General features: G+C 30.2%; 4 protein-coding genes across 12 annotated transcripts; 2 read left to right on the forward strand and 2 right to left on the reverse strand.

Moving 5' to 3' along the window:
* On the reverse strand, window positions 1–4,951 carry Iru (E3 ubiquitin-protein ligase Iruka). Of its 3 annotated transcripts, none has more exons than XM_066727603.1 (8): window positions 4,813–4,951; window positions 4,112–4,249; window positions 3,902–4,008; window positions 2,992–3,114; window positions 1,982–2,142; window positions 1,789–1,904; window positions 1,619–1,716; window positions 1–1,422 (listed from the first exon to the last, which is right to left on the reverse strand). In XM_066727603.1, exons 1-8 carry the CDS (start codon window positions 4,894–4,896, stop codon window positions 1,242–1,244), a joined length of 1,008 nt encoding a protein of 335 aa, XP_066583700.1. In that variant the 5' UTR covers window positions 4,897–4,951; the 3' UTR covers window positions 1–1,241. The 3 variants fall into 3 exon arrangements, with proteins under 3 accessions (XP_066583700.1, XP_066583699.1, XP_066583701.1); XM_066727602.1 differs by having other exon boundaries at window positions 4–1,422; window positions 1,982–2,154; XM_066727604.1 differs by having other exon boundaries at window positions 1,262–1,417; window positions 1,982–2,154.
* A 151-nt stretch (window positions 4,952–5,102) lies between these two features.
* On the forward strand, window positions 5,103–16,046 carry LOC136773717 (mitochondrial outer membrane protein SLC25A46-like). 4 transcript variants are annotated; one of them, XM_066727600.1, is made up of 7 exons: window positions 5,389–5,555; window positions 5,682–7,653; window positions 13,567–13,747; window positions 13,912–14,194; window positions 14,257–14,313; window positions 14,429–14,705; window positions 14,781–16,046. In XM_066727600.1, the coding sequence occupies exons 2-7, from the start codon at window positions 7,585–7,587 to the stop codon at window positions 15,195–15,197; spliced, it is 1,284 nt and encodes a 427-aa protein (XP_066583697.1). In that variant the 5' UTR covers window positions 5,389–5,555; window positions 5,682–7,584; the 3' UTR covers window positions 15,198–16,046. The 4 variants fall into 4 exon arrangements, with proteins under 4 accessions (XP_066583698.1, XP_066583697.1, XP_066583696.1 ...); XM_066727601.1 differs by lacking the exons at window positions 5,389–5,555; window positions 5,682–7,653 and adding an exon at window positions 5,103–5,239; XM_066727599.1 differs by having other exon boundaries at window positions 5,389–7,653.
* On the reverse strand, window positions 16,044–21,091 carry ClpX (Caseinolytic protease chaperone subunit). Of its 2 annotated transcripts, none has more exons than XM_066727594.1 (7): window positions 20,724–21,091; window positions 20,050–20,190; window positions 19,742–19,948; window positions 19,502–19,650; window positions 19,231–19,408; window positions 18,094–18,998; window positions 16,044–18,012 (listed from the first exon to the last, which is right to left on the reverse strand). In XM_066727594.1, exons 2-7 carry the CDS (start codon window positions 20,117–20,119, stop codon window positions 17,758–17,760), a joined length of 1,764 nt encoding a protein of 587 aa, XP_066583691.1. In that variant the 5' UTR covers window positions 20,120–20,190; window positions 20,724–21,091; the 3' UTR covers window positions 16,044–17,757. The 2 variants fall into 2 exon arrangements, with proteins under 2 accessions (XP_066583691.1, XP_066583690.1); XM_066727593.1 differs by having other exon boundaries at window positions 19,219–19,408.
* On the forward strand, window positions 21,077–23,384 carry Rlb1. 3 transcript variants are annotated; one of them, XM_066727596.1, is made up of 3 exons: window positions 21,077–21,176; window positions 21,609–21,698; window positions 21,832–23,384. In XM_066727596.1, exons 2-3 carry the CDS (start codon window positions 21,672–21,674, stop codon window positions 23,212–23,214), a joined length of 1,410 nt encoding a protein of 469 aa, XP_066583693.1. In that variant the 5' UTR covers window positions 21,077–21,176; window positions 21,609–21,671; the 3' UTR covers window positions 23,215–23,384. The 3 variants fall into 3 exon arrangements, with proteins under 3 accessions (XP_066583693.1, XP_066583692.1, XP_066583694.1); XM_066727595.1 differs by lacking the exon at window positions 21,077–21,176 and adding an exon at window positions 21,203–21,306; XM_066727597.1 differs by lacking the exon at window positions 21,077–21,176 and having other exon boundaries at window positions 21,532–21,698; window positions 21,832–22,345; window positions 22,415–23,384.
* The last annotated feature ends 247 nt before the right edge of the window (window positions 23,385–23,631 follow it).

Here is a 23,631-nt window from a genome sequence, read left to right on the forward strand (position 1 = left end):
TACTTTAAGTGAAAAAAGTATCTTATAACTGCTAGTACTTTTCTTTTCAAAATAGTTAAAGTTTAATATATATGATAATTTTGTGTTCTATCTTTCATCTATAAAACACATAACATGAAAACTACCTTTTCCTTCTTCTTAATATATAAAATATTTTGAAAACGACTACATTGGTTTAGAGGTGATTTTATTACTTGGGAAGAAATCTTTTCTTTATATCGTGTATGAATTGAGTTTATTATATTTGTCATAGCTTATTTATGGCTTGTAAAATCAGAATTAAATTTTTTTGATATATATACAAAGATACACATCTGATCATATGTATTGTAAAACTCTATTATCCTATCTTCTCTGGGATGCATGTCAAAGTAATTTATTGTTTATTAACTTTGCTTCGGTCATTTCTCTCTAGAGTACTTTACGTGAATAGCGTTAATTGTTTTCGCCATATTGTAATTTCTACCTATATTTTATGTAAATATGAAAAGAATCATAAACTTATAATGTTAAGAAAATCTATTTCAGCAAATATATAGTATCATTTTTCTATGGAAATAAATGAAAGTAGTTACTGACTTATATTACTCTTATATTACACTTTATTACACTTTTACCAAAATAAGTAACTCATTAATCGAATAAAGATAAGTGTTTTTATAAATAAAATGTAAGTTTTTAATAATATTAAAGCCATACTCTTGTATTACAAGCATTTTGAGAAATGTTTGTTTTTTTTGTGCCAATTTATACATTTTTTCATCTTTGACTATATGTAGTGTATTGAATAATTATACTCAATATTATAAACACTTAGTTTCGCTATTATAATAAAATTATTACTCATACGCAAATATGTGTATTCATATATATGTATATATTTCTGTGTAATTACACAGATCTATACACTCATATACTCATAGATATATTTTATTCAAGCAAATATTTACTGTCTCTTGATGCATAATTAAGTTATGTTCATTAAATTAATATGTAAAATATCTTGTATTTTTTTGTATTTTTCTTTTATGACAATGTTTTTAATCAACTAGTTATTTAAATTGTTTAAATTAATTTCAAGCTTTCATTTTGGGATAATTATTTGAATCTTATTGTGAGGACGTCTTGCTTTATCAATCAAAATGAAATTATTCAAAAGTAATTGAAGATACGAAAATATAACATATGATCCATTATGTCATTTAAATGTGTAGTTTTAAGAATTAACTTCAAACCTCATTTTATGTGTCTTGATCACTGCTTGTTGAAAATTCAGTTGATGAACGACGACTCGATATCGGAGATGTGGATGAGGATGATGAAGAAAAAGAATTTGATGACGAAGAAGAATTTGATGACGAAGAAGAAGAATTGGATGAAGAAGATGTGGATAATATATTTCCGTTAGTTCCGTTGGCTGCTCTGTTCCAAATGCAAAGGATTTCATTTATTAGTATATCTATTATTTATGCAGGATATAACACAGTCAGTTTAAAGGTATTTTTAATTTTAAATTGTTCTCCCAATAGTTTCACTAGAATATTTTTTATTGACTGCCTCATACCCTGCATATTAATTAATTATAATAATGTAACGAGAGGAGCCTTTTGTTTTTTACCTGAAAAGAGCTGCTAAGCTGGAACCAACGGTATCTTGATTCGTTTCTGTTGAATTTTGATCTCCTAAGCTTTGTCTGCATATTGGGCAAGTACCATGCTACATAGAAAATTTAACAGTCAAATATATATTCTAAAATTAAACATAAAAGTAAAATTTATATATTCATACCAATTCTAACCAGGGTACAATGCATGGTGCATGATACAAATGTTGACAAGGAAGCTGCCTTACTGGTTCAGAAAGAATAAAATCTTCCCAACACACAGAACACTTCAATTTACTATCTACAATTAAGAGACAATCCTATGATTAATAAAAGATTTTATGAATACTATTGGTATTTTTGATTTTATTGAATTACCTATTTGAATCTGGGATACATTTATAGTAGGTATTTCATCAATTTGATTTTTTGGTAATGGTGGTGGCCCAGTTGTATCCATCTGATTTAACAGCTGTGTAACAATTGCATCTAAGCCGTCTCGTCCCCATATATAATCTCCAGGATTTCTCAAGAAAACTCTAACATTGGATCTATATTATTTTTGATAATTTTAATAATACCAAATAAAGATAAATGAACTGATTATAAGACCTGAGCGAATAATTATGGATAATATTGAAAAAAGTTTGAAAAAAGAATTAAACATAGTTATATAATATTTATCTGTAAGTGCCTAGGTAAGTAAATAAAAATTGACTAAAGATACAAGAAATCTTTAACAAAGATATTTACACAACATTTTGTAGAAAGAAAGGCAATTTAAAATAATAGAGTATTCACAATATTTCTGAACTATGTGGGTTGCCCTAAATTTTTTAAAAAGAAGAGTTAATTTCTTATTATACATATATTTCTACAACTTATCTTAAGAGCTTTCTCTAAATGACAATATATAGCTACCAATTGATCCAGACACTTTGAACTGAAATTGTATAAAAGTGTACAGGTGTGACTATTCTTATGTTTAATTTTTATTCCAAATCACTTGTGAACATTTAGATTAAATAATATATTTACATAGTGTTTTGAAAACCTCTTAAAATAAGCCATAGGAATATATATAACAAAAAATATGTTCCTATTAATATAGTCCAAGATGATCATTACTTCTCAAAAATGTAGTCCTATTCAATCTTTTCTTAAATTGCATTTGACACTTCATCAAGATTTACTTATATCTTCAGCAAAATTTAAAAGGAATTTATCTAGACACTTATAGTTAAATAGACTTTATACAAATGCAGTAGGTAAATGCTTATTTTTTTCCTATACATCTAAAGTATAGCAACTGCTTAAATTATATCAAGTGCTTTAATGATTTTGCAGAAGACACACACACACACACACAAATATGTTATTCTACATACACAGGTGGCTCTCCATCCTGTGAAGCTGGCTGTCTTGGTCCTATACCAGAAAGATTTACAATAAGCTCTGGAATGAAATTTTCAAGTGCTACTCTCAGAGCTTCGTGTTGCATTGTGCGATTCCTGAAAACCAAATACTAAAGATTATTTGAATCTTATTAATGGAAATCCATTTACTGATATTACAGAGCTAAAGTCTGTTTAGTAAATTGTGGCCACATTTCTTGACGGATTTTAATGTGATTGGTTAGTTGTGGTAACGCAAGAAGCTTATAGAGGTAAGTATATTGAAAAATTTGTGAAAAAACGAAAATGAAAAATTGTTTAAATCATTCTATTGAGTTTTTAAAAACCATTCATAAATTGAAATATTTTTTAATGTACTACCCTAGATAATCTTCATGCCTTTCTTAAGAACCTAATAACATGAAGATCCTTCAAGAAATAAGAATATGTTATATTCTAAATACATAAATTAACAAATTTTGTAAGAGATATGAAGAGTTAGTAAAGCAGAGTAAACTGCTTTTCAGCCCTTCATTTACTTCACCAACATTCTTTATTTATTTGGCTAGAATGTAGCATTGTCAGGTGTTACCAGATCTTCGTGTTATTAGGCTCTACAAAAAAACAGCAAAATTTTTTACGGCAGTAAGTTGGAAATTACTTTTATTTATAAATGGTTTTTAAAATATCAATGTAATTATTTAAACTATTTTATTTTTTGTTTTTAAAAAATTCTTAACGTACTTTCCTATATAATCTTGTAAGGTTTTCAAAGCCATCTAATAATGTTAATATCTGCCAAATAATATAGCCACAATTTGCCAAATAAACTTTTGCTTTGTAATGTCAATATATATATTCCCATTAACAAACAATTATAACCAAAATATAAGATACTAGATACCGTGTGGGAGATCCGACTCTTCTAAATACTCCACCTTGGCTTGTACCTGTTTGAGAATTACCTTCAGGAAATCGTGTTGTTGTATACATTTCAATCCAATCCAAAATCTTAAAAATCAATTACATAAACATAAAAAGCAATTTTTCATTTAATTTATAAGACATTATTTAATATTTTACTGTAGAAATCAGATAATAACAGATTACTTACATCATTATACTGATTTACAGATGATTCAAAAGGGCCCATATTATTTCCATAATCTGTTTCCATTCCTGAGCTCCTGTCGCTATCATCATTTTCTAATTCTTCTATAAAACCACTTGCACATTGTGGACAGGTATAGTCCTATTAAGATTAATTTATGAAATTTAATACTTAAGTATTTATAAGACAACAAATTTATAATATTTTTATATATGTTACTTTGTATAAATAGAAATAATGCTGATTAAAATTATCTTGGTAATTGTGAACTAATCAGCTTTATTTTGTCATTATTCAATAGTAAAAAGAATATTATTTACAAGGGTTTGTATAAAGATCAAGTTATCCACATTAGAAAACTTGTCTAAGGAGACAAATAATTCAAATCGAAATAGGTACGTTTTTTAGTGCTTCAAATGAGATTTTTATTTTTGATAAGGTAATAAAAGATTGTATGCAGCATAATTATGCAATTATACATAAAACGAACAGTTTTACAAAATTGAGGCTTCTCTTTTAAATTCTTTGAGAATAAATTTATAAAATTGAAATATTGTATTGTTTTCAGAGGTAAGGAATGGGGGGGGGGGGATGGGGGGGGGGGGTACAATCTTTACACATGGTTAGGTGACAAAATACATTATGGACAATATAATGGCTAAAATATAATAAAACTTAGTTTAAAAAGTCAGTAGATTACTTACTGGGAGTAAACGTTCTATCTCTACACTGCATTTGTGACAAAAAAATCGGGACATCGGAGTCCCATCCACAACGGCTTCAGCCATGTTTTACGTGTCCTTCTATCTTCTCCCCCTTCTCCCTCTCTCTCTCTCTCTCTCTCTTTTCAGACTTCACTCCGAGCTTCCGAACTCCACCGAAATGATCGCGTATACATATTGCGATTGCGAGCTGAAGTACTCCCGAAGTCAGAACTCAGACGGAAATCCGGCGTTAGGGCAGTCCCGGCGCTCAGAGGGCATACACCACAAACCAAATAAACAATTCCGTCTGGTTGATTTGGTTCTGTGAATTCTATCCTACTACTCCTCGTGGTCGTCTTCACACCATCTCACACCAGTTCTTACTTGACTAGCAACAGACGAAACACACAGCTAACTTTACAATACGGTGACTATTACTTATTGTATATGTATACAACCTACACCTATTATGCTACTTACTAGTTTACTACAGTTAGTACTCGCTTATAATACTGACCGACATTACATTTCAATTACAAAACTACACTAGTATTGCTGCGTGGTATTATATTATACTTTACTATACAACAATTACACTACATAACAATAGCCTGTTTGGTCCAGACTATGTTATAGTGTCTATTATTGTGTGGTTCCTTTTTATCAATTTTTATTTGCTATCTATCTTTTACTGATGTTGTATTCGCTATGTGCACACCTACACATTGGCATTTGGCAGTCAGGTAAGAATGTGTAGCTATATACATAAACAAAAAAAATCCGGCAAAAGTAACCAAATTTACCGATAGTCAGCGCTAATACTATGCATATGCATCACTAAACATTCTTACCTGACTGCCAATGTGTAGGTGTGCACATAGCGAATACGCAGTACGAACAGTATGGTAGCTCGAATTGGACATTTACCTACCTCAATTTGTCTTTCTAACGCACTCATAATGATATTAAAAAGCACCAGAAAGTAAAAAGGCGGATTATTTTTAAAAGAATGTTTTATTGAACTGGTTAAGAAACAGATCAAATCCAGTCGAAAATGAAATTTAAAATACTTATTGTAAATAAAAATTTAATTTTCATTAGTTTTTTCTTAAACTTTGTATTGCACAATTTAATTAAAATAACTTTTTCTTTATATTATTATGAATATATATAACAGCTGCTATTTATAAATGTAGACATGTATGCAGTATGGTATGTATTTTATACAAGTCTGTCACTTATACAAAAGCTCCATACAGAGGGTATATGTAAAAATATGCGCATCTTTGTGACTGTAAATAATAGTAACATTTTACATAAAACATTTTCAAAACTTTTTACTATTTGTATTCAGAGAGATATGTTATATAAATTTTTTATATATTTTTTATAATTTAATCGTTGTATATATGTAGAGATAAATACTTTTTTACATGCATGCTTCGGGGTTGGTTAAGTGACGAAACCTACATATATACATATGTAATATGTATTCTAACTTTTGATATTCGATTGTCTTTTATTTGTATTATTAATGATAATATCAAAATTAAGCCGAAATCAGACGATGCTGCATGCGAAATAAATAATGGAAGAATTTCGTGTTCGGGAAGTCACCAACACGAAATTCTTCCATTATTTATTTCTCATGCAGCATCGTCATTTCTTGACGGATTTGCATTTATGTGGACTTTTTGGAAACGTATGAACATTATCTAGTAAAGTACGTTGGGGGATTTTACGATTTAATTGTTGTTTCTCAATAATGTTAATATATTTATTTAAACAGAAATTTTTTTTCATTTTTTGTTAATTTTCCTAACGTAACTTAGTAGATAAGCTTCTGGCATTTCCAAAAACCTGAAATAACTTTACAATCCGTCAACAAATGACGACGCTGCATGCGAAATAGTTTTCGCCCTGTAATGTCGGTATACGGATTCCCCTTAACATTTCTTGTTTCAGCTAATTTCTCTATGAGCTTCTCTCTCTCTCTCTCTCTCTCTCTCTTTCTGTAAGAATCTGTAGTACCACAATTCATACGAAAATTGATTCGATTTTGTATGAGTAAAATGTAAATATTTTCATTTAATTAATCATACAACCCTTCTTTTTAGTATATATATTTCTCTTAGAGTATTTATAATCTTTACCTAATATGATATTATATCTAAGGAGATGATCTAACATATGTAATACTACAATCTACAACTACAGTTTTTGATAAGTGAAAGAGGAGGGGATAACTTTGTGTGAGAAAAAGTCTATTTAGAGCTAGTTTCTTGGGGTTGTTCTTTTTCGCTGCATTATCGAATTTGTGCAATTAATTGTGGCAAATATGTTTTCTCACTCTAACTTATTGCACTAGTGCAGTAAACCGTGAAAAAGAACAGATCTCTGATTTCACTAATGCGGATTAACTTTAATCCGTAGTGAAAGTAGTATAGTTTACACAGTTTACACATCATTATGATCGGTATGGCTGCTATTCATATAGTCGTTACTTATATTTAAGTCCCTTGAGTCTCGATTGCCTTTTTTCTTCCAGTAGTAATAAAAAATATAACTTATTTTTAAGTCGATCTTAAATATATAAGTAACGACTATGAATACCGGCCTATGACCCGAATTTATAAACGGAACTTAAATAAGCTTAGCGCAGTTTTATCTAAGTTTAATTCTCTCTTTAACTTTCAATATAGTGCTAAGTCTATCTTTGTCTTAAGTAATTGCTAAGTTAAAATTCAATCCTATAATTTCTTATTTATTGCTATGCTGAAAAAGTGCCAAGCGGTTATGAATTCGAACACAGGCAATACAGCCCAATGTATAGTATGTAATGTAAGTAATGTTCACTGTTGAAAATTGATTCACGACCTTTTTCAGTTAACTTCACTCTGTTTATTCTATGCGAGCGAGATTCCTCTGATATCTTCTTCTTCTTCTTCTTTCTTTCTATTGGCTTCAATGGCTTCCACTCCTTTGAGTGATGTGCCATGCGCATACTATTGTATAGTTAATGGCTTCTCTATGGCGGGGAATTTAATTTAATATATTAATTTCTTTGTGTGTTTCATAAATTCTACAATTTTTCTGATATTTGTTATATCACATTGACTTATCATGTATACAATATCTTTGTTATTTTCTATACTTTTATCTTCTATTGTTTTGATTATTTCCATAATTATATATCTTTTTTCATCCATTAGTGGGCAATTCCATATCAAATGGGATACAGTTTGATTTTCATTCATGTTACATATGCACACAGGAGATTATTCTATTTTCATTTTATATAACATGTGTTTTGTTGTAAATTGGTTGGTTAACAACTTATTTATTATTGATATATCTTTTCTACTTATATTTAAATTATGAAACCAAGTGTTTCTTTTGAATCTTATTTTATTAAATACTTTAAAGAAGTTTTCCTCTGATTTGTTTGTTGGAATTTTTATTTGTTCTTGGAATTCTTCTAGTATCTCTATTTTTTTAATATTTGTAATTAAGTCTGTGCTTATTAAATTTAAGTAATGAGTTTCTAAATGTGTTAAATTTTTATTTTTAGCAATTTTATCAACTCTTTCATTATTTTGTATTCCTACATGACTTGGTACCCAAATTATGGTTATTGTTACTTCTTCTTTTATTAATTCTTTCAGTAGTAGATTACTATTTATAGTAAAGTAATCCTTTTGATTTTTATAGTTTTCGTCTAGAATGGCTAATATAGCGCTTTGCGAGTCTGATACTATAATGTAGTTCGACTTATGGAAGATTGTTTATTTTTGAGTGTTTTATTATTGCCTTTATAGTTAACCAGATTGCAACTATTTCAGCATTATAGCTCGTACAATTTGAATTTAATTTTGTTTTAATCCAAGTGTTTTTTGCTGCATTATATAAGGCAGCACTACAATATCCATCTTTGTATTTTGAGCCATCTGTATAGTATATCATTATTGTAGGAAAATTATTTTCTTTGATAAATTTTTGTAATTGTGAATTCCATTCACTATTTGGATTTTTGGCTGTTTTACTCCTCTGATATCATATTGGGATCTGACATAGTTGAAGCGCTCCAAGCGGTAAAAAATGAAAGCAGAGGAAGCCCTGGTTTTACATTGATTCTTATGGATATTTTTCAATAAATTGCAATTTATTATTGAAAACCTTAAATCTTTTGAATTTGGGAGAAAAGTTTGTACCGATATTTTCCATCGAAATCATTATAACTCTCCTGTAATTTCAATAGACATTTAGACACTTAGGCTTTCATGCGCCATATTCGTTTTTTCACTTATCTATATATATAGACTCCGCCCACGTGTCAGATCCTGCACACCAACACAATGATAGCGAAGTGTCAATGTATAACTGTATACGTATAAATAAATTACACTCAAAAACTGCGAAAATTGACCGATAGTTTGCGCTGATAGTATGCATATACACCAATATACATTCTTATCTCACTGTCATTGTGTTAGTGTGCACGGTCTCTATACTACATACATACATACTACATACACAGTGGGAAATTCTTTTGTGTATAGTTCTTTAGTTATCTTCACTCTATACATTAACATGAAAATTGATCACACTGAACCACCTGAACCACACACCATGCATTCAATTTCCCACTGTATACTACACTACTACAGCATAAAAATGAGAATTCAATTTCTCACAGTGTATGTATGTATGTATGAACTTGTGAAGTCGGTGAAGTCATTTACAGACACGTTAAGGGGATGCATTGAGCGACTCAAACACTTATTCAAGTTTAACTTCCAAATTATTAGGAATATGTACTTTTTTGTAGAGATTAAATTTACTCTTTTGACTGTACTGAAGCGCGCTATAAACTCGGTTTCTCAAAATTATAAAAAATAATTTTCATAAAAATTATGAATACTTGTAATTTTGTTGGTCATAATAATATTGAAAATTAGGCCTTGTTGCCCGCTAAGGAAAAGTTCTATGACTTATTTGAGACCAAGAAGAAACAAATATATCTAAAAATGTGGAAGATTTTTTTGAAAAACTAAATTAGCTATTGAAAGACAAGTTTTACACTATTTTACGGACGGAGAAGTTTCACAGTGCGTTAGACAAGGACAAGTCTATTAGCTCTCTTCGCTTCAGAAGGGGTACCCACTCTCTCCCCACCATTTCCCGCTAAACAAACCAACTCTCCTACACATAGCAAGGTGTCTGGCTAACGCTGCCTGTCAGTGTGAATCCGTAGCGGAATAGAAGAACAAATAATTATTTGTAGATTTCAGGGTTAGGTTTTCGTATATCCGGCGTTGTACCGCTCTTCCATATCATTTCGGGAGGCTACAGTAAAATTTTCAAAGTATTTTGTCATCTACAAGTCTCAAAAAACTTGAATTAGTTGACGAAAGCATGACTCGTATCAGCCGACGCTGATGCGCTACACAACTTAGTGATCAGCGTCGGCTGCTACGAGTCACGCTTTAGTCAACTAATTCAAGTTTTTTGAGACTTGTAGATGACAAAATATTTTGAAAATTTTACTGTAGCCTCCCGAAATGATATGGAAGAGCGGTACAACGCCGGGTATACGAAAACCTAACCCTGAAATCTACAAATAATTATTTGTTCTTCCATTCCGCTACGGATTCACACTGACAGGCAGCGTTAGACAGACACCTTGCTGTGTGTAGGAGAGTTGGTTTGTTTAACGGGAAATGGTGGGGACAGAGTGGGTACCCCTTCTGAAGCGAAGAGAGCTATTAGGCTTGTCCTTGTCTAACGCACTGTGAAACTTCTCCGTCCGTAAAATAGTGTAAAACTTGTCTTTCAATAGCTAATTTAGTTTTTCAAAAAAATCTTCCACATTTTTAGGTATATTTGTTTCTTCTTGGTCTCAAATTAGTCATAGAACTTTTCCTTAGCGCGCTACAAGGCCTAATTTTCAATATTATTATGACCAACAAAATTACAAGTATTCATAATTTTTATGAAAATTATTTTTTATAATTTTGAGAAACCGAGTTTGTAGCGCGCTTCAGTACAGTCAAAAGAGTAAATTTAATCTCTACGAAAAAGTACATATTCCTAATAATTTGGAAGATAAACTTGAATGAGTGTTTGAGTCGCTCAATGCATCCCCTTAAGCTATATGTGTGAAAAAATTCCCTGTTCTGCTTAGCGCGAGCACGTTACTGTCATAAGGTCTGTTCTCGTTGGCCTACACTTTTAACACTTTCTACACTTTCCGTATTTCTGTCTTTGTCCATTGTACAGTTTCGGCCATTAATCTTGCGTCAGGCGAGGGGAAGTAGAAATTAAAGGGGTGAAGGGATATCTAGGGAGTTTGTCCGTAGCTGTCAAATGGCGCGATTAACCCTCAATTATGGATTGTAAACAAAAGTAATATTTTCGGAAAACGATTGCGGAAAAGAAGGAAGAATTTTAATACATAACAGAGAAGAAGAAATATATCAAATGAGTATAAATTAATAAAAAAAATGAAAATTATTGTGAATTTTTAAGAAAATATACTTTGTGGCTATTTTATTTTTGTTACAGGTGAAATCCTGTTATGATGGCTTTCTATTAAGGAAAAAAGTTCTTATAAACAAATAAGTGCAAAAGCATTAAGATATGAAGTATTTCTGTGTGGCCCAGTCATTTCGATAATTGTGACTTAATGTTATGATAGTGAATGTGTAAGCGATTAGTGTATATACAACAAACTCTTATTGTAAATTTAATAATCTTGTATGACAATGTTTTAATTGCTATTATTTTAAATTAAAGCTAGTTTAATTAACATATTATTTTTATTTCATCCCTTTCACAAAATTCTAAACACACATGGTAATTACCTATTCTTGTAGTAGTCATATATTCGTTAAATTACTTACAGAATTACAGCTGTTTATATTTGTAAAGCATAGCTGTTTGTTGCAATGATTTTTATTATTCAATGTGAGACAAATTGCATTGGGTTTAGGCAAATGTCTTATTGATCCGCCACATCCTTCCATATCTTATGTAATATTTATTTGCCTTGTTAGTTCTTTCTTTTAGTTTTCAAAATATACCAATATTTTTTTGCTATTTTTATATACACTCAGATATGGCTATTCTATTGAATAATTAATCTTATAAATGTCAAGATGATTGGTAAACCATTGTTCTATTAAATTTGAAGAATGAACACTTGAATTATTTTACTTATAATGTTTGGCATCTCTTCCATAGGATTTATATTTGAGAGGATGTTGTTCTCCAGTACATTTAAGTATACTGCTGAAATCATCTTGCTTTTAGCTTCAAATAATTCACATTTGGATATCCTTCCTCAATATATAATACATATTTTGTTAGTCCTATTTGTTTGTGAAATTTATCTGTTCTAAAACCTTAATTAATCCAGTTACTAGATATATAAAATATCATTTGCAAAGAATTGATATCTTTCTATCAATCTTAACAATATCATAATAGATGAAATGAAATAAGTATTCTATATTCAAAATGGATATCCATGCGTGTAGTTGGAAAACTATTTGAAGCTGAAAACAAGATGAACTCAGGAGTAGTATTGTCAGATCTGTGTGTATGTATAAATGAATAAAAAATTAATGTTATATGTTGTAGACTAGAAGAAAATAGTGTAACAGAGCCAAATAAATGTCGCATAAGATATGGAAGGATGTGGCGGATAAATAAGACACTTACCTAAACCCAATGCAATTTTTCTCACATTGAATAATAAAAATCATTGCAACAAAAAGCTATGCTTTACAAATATAAAACAGTTGTAATTTTGTAAGTATTTTAACGAATATATGACTACTACAAGAATAGGTAATTACCATGTGTGTTTAGAATTTTGAGAAAGGGATGAAATAAAAATAATATGTTAATTAAACTAGCTTTAATTTAAAATAATAGCAATTAAAACTGTCATACAAGATTATTAAATTTACAATAAGAGTTTGTTGTATATACACTAATCGCTTACACATTCACTATTATAACATTAAGTCACAATTATCGAAATGACTGGGCCACAAAGAAATGCTTCATATCTTAATGCTTTTGCACTTATTTGTTTATAAGAACTTTTTTCCTTAATAGAAAGCCATCATAACAGGATTTCACCTGTAACAAAAATAAAAAAACCACAAAGTATATTTTCTTAAAAATTCACAATAATTTTCATTTTTTTTATTAATTTATACTCATCTGATATATTTCTTCTTCTCTGTTATGTATTAAAATTCTTCCTTCTTTTCCGCAATCGTTTTCCGAAAACATTACTTTTGTTTACAATCCAAAATTAAGGGTTAATCGCGCCATTTGACAGCTACGGACAAACTCCCTAGATATCCCTTCACCCCTCTAATTTCTACTTCCCCTCGCCTGACGCAAGATTAATGGCCGAAACTGTATAAGTTGACACCCTAAAAAGTGCACAAAGTGTAAAAAGTGTAGGCAACGAGAACAGACCTATAATTCCCTATTGTGGCTTTCACTAGAATGATTATATGTATACTCAAGTCTCAAATGACTCACTTACTGTAGGAAAGTACCGTCAGTCAGAAAATCATAGTAAATTATTTGCAAAAGTTAGCTTTCGAATTAAATTGATATAATTTTCAATCCCTATAAAGAAGATAAATATTTTAAGTTGTTAAATATTTGTAATAAAATATTATCAATGAAGTTTCTTACTAACATGATTTTATAAACCGTGTTTTGTATAAGACATATAAGGTAATGGCAGGGTTAGAAAGCTATGATAGAGTTTATCGGGGACGTTCGAACGATATATGGGAGTCAGAAGCTTTAGCTGATAAGTACCAAGGCCAAGGAATTATCCGACCTTCCAGTATTTCTAATACATCTGTTCACCCTCTGGCTCAAGATAGTCCACCACCTGAAGATGGTATGATCCTTAATTCATTTCTTTTTGCAATGTAAAGTAAAAAACTTGTGAGTAATTCTGCATAATTCAGTAGAAGCTAATTATTCTAATTATAATTAAATAAATCATTCTGCTACAATTGTCACAGAAGCTTTATTGACTTTATAAGATTATTAATATTTCAGATTTAACAGTCAAGAAATGCGTTGGGATAGGCTGTGGCCTGGCAAGCTTAATTACAGAAAACTTACTAATACATCCTTTTATAGTCTTGCGCAGACAGTGTCAAGTAAATCCAGTGTTACGAAGATATCATTTAGTACCTATAACTTTGGTTCCTGTAATAATTCGCTTGCACAAAACTCAAGGTTTAAACACATTGTGGAAAGGAGTTGGTTCTGTTTTACTCGTAAGAGGCATAACACTGGCAGTTGAAGATTTAGTATCTAAATTAACTCCATGGCCAAAGTAAGTAGTTTATTATTATGATACAGGGCATTTAAACTGTATTAATAATCAATTTATTTTAGAGAAATCTCAAATGTACAATCCATGAAAGCATTTTGTCAACATATTCTTTTAAAATGGTAAGTTTCTTTTCGATTATGGCCCTACAGACTAATAATTTATATTTTATCAATTACAAGAAATAATATAGTATGTTATTGAATATTCCACATTAATATTTCAATTTTTAAACAGTGTTTCTATTGGAATTGTAACTCCATTCTATTCTGCATCTTTAGCTGAAACTGTACAATCAGAAATAGCATCTGAAAGTCCTGGTATTTTAGATGTTTTTAGAGATGGTGCTATACGTATAGTAGAAGTTAGCAATAAAGGTAGACTTATTCCAATTTATGCACTACTACCACCAACAATTGCTTATGGAGTAGCAAAATATATATTTGGTCTTATTGTAAAACAATTAACTTGGCGTATAATGGTAAATAGGCATAGGCACTCCCAAGGCATACAGGTATATATTATTATTAAATAACAGTTCTAATAAATAACAAAAAGTTGTGCAGTAAAAAATTGAAGTATCTTACAGGGAGCTTATAGCCGAAATATAATGTCAGAAGCTGTGGAGCAGGACATTGAATTACAATCAACATTGGTTTCAATGTGTGCTTCTGATGTAGTGTTTTATCCTTTGGAAACTATTATACATCGCTTGCATTTACAAGGGACACGTACAATAATTGATGATTTAGACACAGGAAGAAATGTTATTCCTTTGCTAACTGGATATAGCGGAGTTAGCGATTGTCAGCATGCAATAATATCTACAGAAGGTGCATTAGGCTTATATAAAGGTTTTGGAGCTTTAATTATGCAGTTTGCAGTGCATGTTCTAGTACTACGTGCTACCAAATGGATTTTAACGGAAATAAGCGCTATAGTGAAACCAAATCCAATACCAAAGTCTGTGTCAAAGGCAGCTCAAAACACATATAGTGAGATTTAATATGTTTTAAATAACCCTCATTTCTTATAAGCGTGAAAATGATCACGATTGTTGATAATATTATTTTAAAAAATACTTTTTTCATAGGCCCTACTCTTTTGTGATAATTAAGTTTATACAGGGTGCCCTGTTAACTTAGGCTAATTTGAAAAATGTGGATAGGGGAAGAAATTCTAAGAGAAGAAGTACTTAAAATATGTTTGACCTTTCCTGTAGTTTAGGAGAATGAATAATTAAACGTTATGTGTTTGAACTCATTTTTATTTTAAAATTGTGTATAATGTAAAATAGGGATTATAAATTTATTGAACAGAAACTATCAGTTTTAATCTCAGCTTCTCGGTTATTTCGAGCCTGTTTTTATTTGCTAGTTTTTACAAGGTTCACTCGGGGCTCATTTTTCGATTACTAACGTAGACTCAAGTAGAGGCGTCTGTATATTTGGGTATCAATTTCATTCATGGAATCCAATAGAATTCCCCTATCGATCCAAATCGATCGTTGGTATTGTTTTAATCAAGAAACTTTAATTATTCATTACTTCAATACTACAGGCTGGATGAACAAAATATAAAGAACTTCTTGTCTCTTAGAATTTCCTTCCATAGCTGAATTTCTTTATTTGATCATAGTTAACCGAACACGTTGTATATAAAATGTTGTATATAAAAAAGAAATAACGTTATGTATATATTAGGTATAATGCAAATTGTACAATATTCTCTATTGTATCCAGAAGAAGCAAACATGTATACTTTTTACTCTAGTAAATTAGCATTTTGATTGAACACAGTTAACTACATATAGAATATAAAAAAGTCTGTGTGAAAATAAAAGCTTTGTCTATTATTCGTTTTGTTTGATATTTATTATAAAGGATATTTTATACAATATAAATTACTCGCTATGTCCGTATTTAATAAAAGATAAAAATATCCAAAATTCTGTAGGACAACGCGAAAATTCATGTTTATGTTTCGTTTCTTCTGTCAGGCACACACAGCCATTATTTTTTTCAATTCTCACTTGGTGACACTCGTCTTCTAATTTCTAATTGCAAATAAACTCTCTCGCTTTAGCAGAAACCATGGTAAAAGCAATGAAAATATTTTTAGTTCTATTTACCGTTAGTAGCATTGTTAAATAAAAAATTTTTGTTCTCCGCAAATAAATTAACTTTATTTAAAATATTTGTTCTCGATTGTTATATCAATTAAATTTTTTGTATGAATATAATTTGTTAGCAAATGTTTGACTCAATGGAATTGCGTCGTATATTATAAATATTTTGTTAAATTGTGATATCTCGTTAAAGCCTTTAAATTTGTTTTTATGTCAAATTAAAAACAAAAATTACTGAAAACATAAGATTGGAACATAATTTCCTAGCAAACATGAATGCAATCCTGTATAAATAAGTTTTATTTATTATACAGTTAGAATTTAATTCTGCTATTACTTTCATAATCTATTAATCTATTGCTATATACAATATAATACAAAGAATCTTTATCTACCTATAAATTCACATATTCATAGTTTATTTTGATATTTAACAACGCATTAAAATTGCATTGAATTTCGATACATTTTGCTTGCAAGAATTTCACTCCAATACAATTTATCAATAAATGATAATTCAGTAAAAGTAAGTATATATAAATATACTTATAACTTCTGAGAAAAATTGTTTTTTATATATCAAATGGTTAAAATAAGTTATCACTTTAATATATTAAGTGTAATAAACAATGCAAATAAAGATATAAAAATTTCTTTAGTGCCAATAAATAAAAATATAAAATTTAAGTCCGTTATTAAATATATTAGTAACAACCATAATAAACCGAGTATTCCATAAGTAGCTTTTATTATTGCATAGGATGCATATATCAATTAAATATACTTTTGGTTTTTAAATAGCACTAAGACCCAGCAAAACTGAATGACGCAATAATAAAGCTATACATGGAACTACTTATATATGGAAATAAAATATATTCTATTATATATACTCCCGCACTTTTTACCCCCCCCCCCCCCCTCTCTACCAAAATTAAAATCTCATTTGCCCCTACTACTGGAAATTAAACGAAATTTTTCACTTCCTCAAAAATTTATTTAATTAATAAATTTATATGATAAATTTATTAATAAACCTATAATTGTAAGCTATCAAAAATTTCGTCCAAGAAAGAAAAAAAAAACAAAAGTGTTTTAATATGTATTTTTTTGCCAGAAATTGTATTGTAAACAAACAAATTATTCATAAAAGTGAAGAATAACTTGCAGAGCGACCATTTCATCGAAACTCAAGCACGATTCTTATATATTTTAGCAATAACGTTACGATTAACATTTTGTTGACAAATTTATTATAAATTTATTGGCCCTTTGAACGAAACGCGTCACTTTTAAACGTAGATTTCGTTGATGACATATTTTACTTACTGCCATATGTAAGATCCACAATACAATTTTTAATATTTTATATAATCAACTTTTGAGTTGCTGAATGATTAAACCTTTACGCAGGGCTATTTCGCCTTATTAACCTTTGTTAATTATGTACATGCTGCGCTTGTTGTAGCTCTTCCTCGGAGGATTCTCTCCTCCGTACGTATTGTGGCTTTTCTTTCCCTCGCACACATCCCTCGGTTACATGTACCGACATTACATCGCTCCCTGGCACTTCGAACATTGGCTCTAAAAGCAACGATTCCATTATGGCACGAAGACCTCTCGCACCGGTTTTTCTTTCCATTGCCAAAGCAGCTATTGCGTCCAAGGCTTCTGTCGTGAATGTTAATTCCACCTATAAATAACACTGTTTGTGATTAATTTATATCAAAAAACGAGAAATAATTGAAAAATAATTAATAAAGATTACGATTACCTTATCCATTGAGAACAGCATTTGATATTGAGGAATCATTGCATTTTTTGGTTCAGTGAGAATTCTTACCAACATATCTCTACTTAGAGTATGAAACGGTACCAAAACAGGAAATCTTCCTACGAATTCGGGTATCATACCAAAATCAATCAAGTCTCTAGCTTCTACTTGCTTAAGTAGAACGTCTTTTTCTTTGTTATCGTCTTCCGTAGATGGTGACATATTTGCTACATCGGCAAGGCTGGCTGCTCTTCGACCGGGACTCTCGGAGACAGGAGTAGCTCCAAATCCAAGATATTTTTCAGTTTTTCGGCGGGAGATTAATCTATCTAAACCATTGTAAGCTCCAGATGCGACAAACAAAATATTTGTTGTATCTACTTGTAATGTATCCCCACGCAATTTTCTTGAACTATTTTTCTCTGGAACATTAACTATAGTGCCTTCTAGCATTTTTAACATGCCTTGTTGTACACCCTCCCCGCCAACATCGCGCAATTGGTGTATTCCAGGTACTGCTCCAATTTTATCAACTTCGTCAAGGAAAACGATCCCCATTTGTGCCCTTTCTACTATATAATTGGCATCTTGTAGCAATTTTGCAATTACACTCTCTATATCTTCACCAACGTATCCTGCTTGAGTAAGTGTGGTACAGTCACATATGGCAAAAGGAACATCGAGACATTGAGCTATTGTCTGAGCCAGTAGAGTTTTTCCTGAACCCGTTGGTCCAAGCAAAAGAATATTACTTTTTTCTAATTTTAACTGATGTTGTTTACTATCTAATATATCCGATCCAGGTACTGTTTGGCTATTTGATGTTTTTTGCTGCTCGCTATTGCCAGAAGCGTGTTGAAAATTAACCCCTAATGAATTTCCAATGCTTGAAATGTGCAATAAATCTAAAAATAAGAAATACTTGAATTAATGCTCCTATCCCGTTTAATAGCACATATAAAATTTGTTGAAATTAAATGGAGCTTTAGAAAAGAGCAGAGAGGTAACTAAATTTAGTAAAAAATTAATACAAAGCAAATGACGTAAAGTATTCTGACAGCTAATTTAAAAAAATCTAATGTAAAACTATTTTGCTTTATATAAGGTGGGTAAATTGTTATTTACGTGGTTTGAGACCTCTATGAGTGAAGGGATGATTTAATTCTTGAGATCCGGCAGCATTACTGTTAGACTGCATTAATGTTTGTACAGGTAGATTGTTGTAGATACGCTTGTAGTGATTATATACTGCTACACTTAAAACTTTTTTAGCATATTCTTGTCCAACTACATGTTTATTTAAGTATTCAAATATCTAAAAAAAAAGGAAAAAATGAAAATGGCAATAGATTAAACCAACATTATATTTGGTAAAGGAAATAATATTTGACAATATATCTCAGTATACCTTTTTAGGAGGTGGTGGTGGCTTCCTATAAAATCCTTGTTTAGCATCATCTGGCCTGAGCGCTTCTTTTATACTTCTTTTAGAATCAATTTCTGATAAGACAACAAAGAAATGGTGGCATTTTTCACACTTCACAAATCTTGTTGATGCTGTTAGGAAATTACATATTTTTTAGACATTTATAAATGTATTGTAGACTGGATTGGAATTTTTCAGTATTTATGTAGCATATTTACTTACAAACAAATGTTTCAACATGAGTGCATGGATCACCACATTTAGGACAGGTAAGTGTATTTTTTTTCCCACCATTTCCACTCGATGATGCTCCAGTTGGTGGTACATCTTTGCCTCCGGTAGGTGGGTTGGTGGAGTCAGTTGTGGTTTTCCCTACTACATTGGTAGTTGCAATTGTTCTGCTAGCCACTATTCGTACAATCTTATGTACTGTGCAAACAAAGCAAAATAGTACATTTTTACATACATTTGAAAAAATGAAACTTGAATATCAAATTTTCTAGCAGTGTTTTCATGTTATTTATACTAACCATGATTAGTAACATGATTTGATGATGCCAGACGTCCTGCACTCACCAAGCAACAACGAACACAACTCATTTTTGTTGTTTGATTATCTTAGTTTGGCTAGTATATGTATTTCTTTATTACCTTATTTATTGAATTTCGATCTAAAATCAAACAAAATATGTAGAGCTTGTAATTAACTTTAGCAATATTATTTACAATTATCGTTCTTACTGTATTATAATAATTGCAATGGTAATTATATATTGCTCAACATTTGCACTTATTATCATCAATAATATAGATGACATAAATATGTTTGATACATATATAACAACATCTGCTTTTATAATAATAAAACGTAATTACATGTACTAAAATACGTCTATTGTGAAATGAAAAACTGGCATAGCTTTAATATCCCGGAGCAAAATCTCAAATCTTTATCATTTTTACGCACGACAATTTATGCATCTCATTGTGATGTTCGATATTCGTAAAAATAGCAGGGCTACCAAAATATTATGATGTCTATTATGAGCTACTATTTTATGGAAGCCTTGGTTACATTTAGTATTAAGTAAGTTTCTACCGCGAAAAGCAAGCATTTGCGCAACAAGCATTAAAATATTTTGAAAAGATGAGTTACGAGAAAAATTAAAATATTATAAAATAGTATCATGTCCAATTTACTAACCTTAAAAATTTACTTGATTATCACAGTTGATATCGTCAACAACACATTTTATTTCAGACGAAAGTATTAGTAGATATAAACATTTATTGATAAAGCGTAAACAGCTGTCAGGACGTTCAATAATGCAGCTGTACTGACAGCAAAATGATTTTAATATACGTGTTCTGACACATCACATATACAACAAGCGTAGAGGTCCAAATTAAATGCTACTCAAGGTCAAGGGACGTATCCCCCCTCTTTGTAGTTTTTTATTACTATATCCCGGCATAAGCTCTTCTGTTAATTGACAATATATTAGTATTTATTACGTAATTTACCTCAAAGTTCTATAAACAATGTGAAATGCTGTGGTGCGAAGATCTCCTAAAAGTCCCCCTATTTCTTAGACGATCGTCTAATTGACTGACGCACCACCTGTCGGATAAACCACGTTATACGTCAGATAGATAGGTAGTGTGTTTGTATTGAGGGTGGTATATTAATATTGTATACGTGTCGTAACATAATATACAGATCATACACGCAACCATTTTGTGCACTCCCTATTCTCTTCTCTATCATCACACAAGTTTAATTCGAGGTTTGACATATACTACGTATAGCTTACTATTTTTAATTACTTTTATCTATTATGTTATGTTATATCCAACAAATATAACAGGGCAATTTATTTCAATATTTTAAGTTGGCGGCACACGATGCTGGATTCATACTGGATTGGAATGCTGACTGCTGATTGGTTACAACAATTCAAATAGCCAATCAACAATCAACATTCTAAATCCAGTAAGCAATTCAGCAAGGATCCAGCATCGTGTGTCGCTAACTTTACTCAAAATGGCTGATCGAACATTTCATTCATCAAAATAATGCGTTTTTTAGGTTAGTTAACCTATTAATGGACATTTATAAAATACAAGTAATACAGAAAAAGAGTGGTTGAATATGGGAAAAATAGAAATTAATAATGAGGTATGCTAGTTATACTCTTTCATGTTAATAACATTTGCAAAGTTGCTATAAATTATAAAATTTTGTAGTTTTTGTCTTGTGTCAAAAACTATTATTATGTTCTCTTTTTTCTCATGTTTCTTCTATATTACAGATCGTCCTAATGAGACACAATGTTCGTAAGGCTCGAGTGTGCGTAATTAATAAATTAAGTCGTGAAGCAAAGAAATTAAGATCCAAGCATGGAGATGATAAGCAAAAAGAGAAATATAATAAGAAAGCAGATAAGTTTATTCAAGAAATTATGGCTCTAAAAAAAGTTAAGGACGATGACATTTCTAAGTTTGGTATAATTAATAGCAAAGAGCTAAAGGAACTTTTAGAAGATCATTCCTTAGATCCAAAAATACATATTTTAGCTAGAGTAGTAAATGAAAAAAATATGAGTAAACGGATAAGTCAGTTTAAAGAAAAGTTTCCTGATTACAAAGACTTTGTAAATTTAGAAAATAAAAAGAGCATGAAAAGGAAAAACGATTTTGACAAGTCAAATGTTGTTTCAAAATCTGCATCTAAAATACAAAGCGATGGTACTAATGACATCTATAAAAATAATTCAATATTAGATACACATCCTAAAGATGATATAGAAAATAAGCATACTGAAGGTAAAGAAGGTTTACAGTTAAATGATAAGAATATATCTCTTAATTCAAAGCTTAATACTATCATTACAGGAAAGCAATCTAGCACACAATGTAATGCAAAGAAAGAAACTATTAAAAATAGAAAAATCAATGATACTGATTGTGAAGAAATTATGAATACTAATGAAAGCTATACAAACTTTACAGATGAAGAGCAAAGGTTTTCAAAGATGAAAGAGAAAAAAAAATACTGTCAACTTGCTTTAGTAGAGAAAGATACATCTAACCTTCCTAAAATAATAAGTAAAGAAGCTACAGTGAGAAGATTAACTGAAATTGTGAAAGAACAAGATTCCGAAAACGGAGAATTCACAAATTTCAATGATAAACAAGAAGTAGACCAGTGTCTTCCAAAATTTGAAAAAGAAGTAGACGATTTTTTTACGACTGGAGATGGACGCAGTAAATATCTCAGTGTAGTAGTACCTAAAAGCAATGATAATGAAAACGAATTTTCCGATAATAGTTCGAAAAGTATTGGTAGTGTACCAAAAAGAAAACATTTAGGAATTATGAACGATAGATCTTTTAATAAAACGGATAAGTTTAATAGAAGAAGGGAAAGGGGAAGTGAGAAACATGTCAGAATGGATTGGTGTAAACAGAGTTTATCTAGGAATTTGCCTACTAATGTTTTAAAAGATCCGATTGAAAAGCAAGGCAAGACAAATATACATTCTAAAAGAATAAATATGTCGCAAAAAGTGAATAATTATAAGCAAAACGATTGTATTACAAATTTACATCCTTCTTGGGCAGCTAAGAAAAAACAGCAGGAATTAATAAAGGAAGGATTTAAAGGGAAAAAGATTGTTTTCGATGACGATTAAGCACGTCGATATTATTATATTGAAGTGAAATGTAAATCAATTTATATCAATTTTAAGAATTACCATACGTTAAGGTATTTTTTCTAACCTGTTACTAATATTTGTTATAAAATATTCATAGCTATTTGTGTAAATAAAATATGTTTAAGAAAACCTACTTTTATAAATTGTAGCGTTTCTACCACTGAAGTTATGCACAGTATAATTTTGTTTTGGTACTTTTCAATCATATGAAATTTTAGTTGGATCAAAATAATAATTTTTCTTTGTTACAACCTAAAAATTAATTTTTTACAAATTTGAAGGTTTGACATCTAATGTATAATTAAAAAAATTCTGCTATCGATATTTTCGATGATCTTAATTGTTTTAAGCATTCGCTTTTGTTATGCATTCATTTATTTAGGATAGAGGAAA

This window comes from Prorops nasuta, unplaced genomic scaffold (assembly GCF_024137725.1).
Source record: "Prorops nasuta isolate Cenicafe-Biocafe unplaced genomic scaffold, Cenicafe_Pnas_1.2 PNAS00005, whole genome shotgun sequence".
Taxonomy (NCBI): domain Eukaryota; kingdom Metazoa; phylum Arthropoda; class Insecta; order Hymenoptera; family Bethylidae; genus Prorops; species Prorops nasuta.

What these genes read in the sequence shown, in the direction of transcription:
- Iru (XM_066727602.1), bottom strand. Translation starts at nt 4,896, where the DNA reads ATGGCTGAAGCCGTTGTGGATGGGACTCCGATGTCCCGATTTTTTTGT. An exon ending in CAGGATGGAGAGCCACCTGT is followed by an intron (nt 2,155 to 2,991) that starts GTATGTAGAATA and finishes AAAATAATATAG; the next exon opens with ATCCAATGTTAGAGTTTTCT. An exon ending in TTGTACCCTGGTTAGAATTG is followed by an intron (nt 1,717 to 1,788) that starts GTATGAATATAT and finishes TTTTCTATGTAG; the next exon opens with CATGGTACTTGCCCAATATG.
- LOC136773717 (XM_066727598.1), top strand. Translation starts at nt 13,347, where the DNA reads ATGTATACTCAAGTCTCAAATGACTCACTTACTGTAGGAAAGTACCGT. An exon ending in TAGTCCACCACCTGAAGATG is followed by an intron (nt 13,748 to 13,911) that starts GTATGATCCTTA and finishes TTAATATTTCAG; the next exon opens with ATTTAACAGTCAAGAAATGC. An exon ending in AAATTAACTCCATGGCCAAA is followed by an intron (nt 14,195 to 14,256) that starts GTAAGTAGTTTA and finishes AATTTATTTTAG; the next exon opens with AGAAATCTCAAATGTACAAT.
- ClpX (XM_066727593.1), bottom strand. Translation starts at nt 20,119, where the DNA reads ATGAGTTGTGTTCGTTGTTGCTTGGTGAGTGCAGGACGTCTGGCATCA. An exon ending in AAATCATGTTACTAATCATG is followed by an intron (nt 19,949 to 20,049) that starts GTTAGTATAAAT and finishes TTGTTTGCACAG; the next exon opens with TACATAAGATTGTACGAATA. An exon ending in CACCACCACCTCCTAAAAAG is followed by an intron (nt 19,409 to 19,501) that starts GTATACTGAGAT and finishes CTTTTTTTTTAG; the next exon opens with ATATTTGAATACTTAAATAA.
- Rlb1 (XM_066727596.1), top strand. Translation starts at nt 21,672, where the DNA reads ATGGGAAAAATAGAAATTAATAATGAG. An exon ending in AAATAGAAATTAATAATGAG is followed by an intron (nt 21,699 to 21,831) that starts GTATGCTAGTTA and finishes TCTATATTACAG; the next exon opens with ATCGTCCTAATGAGACACAA.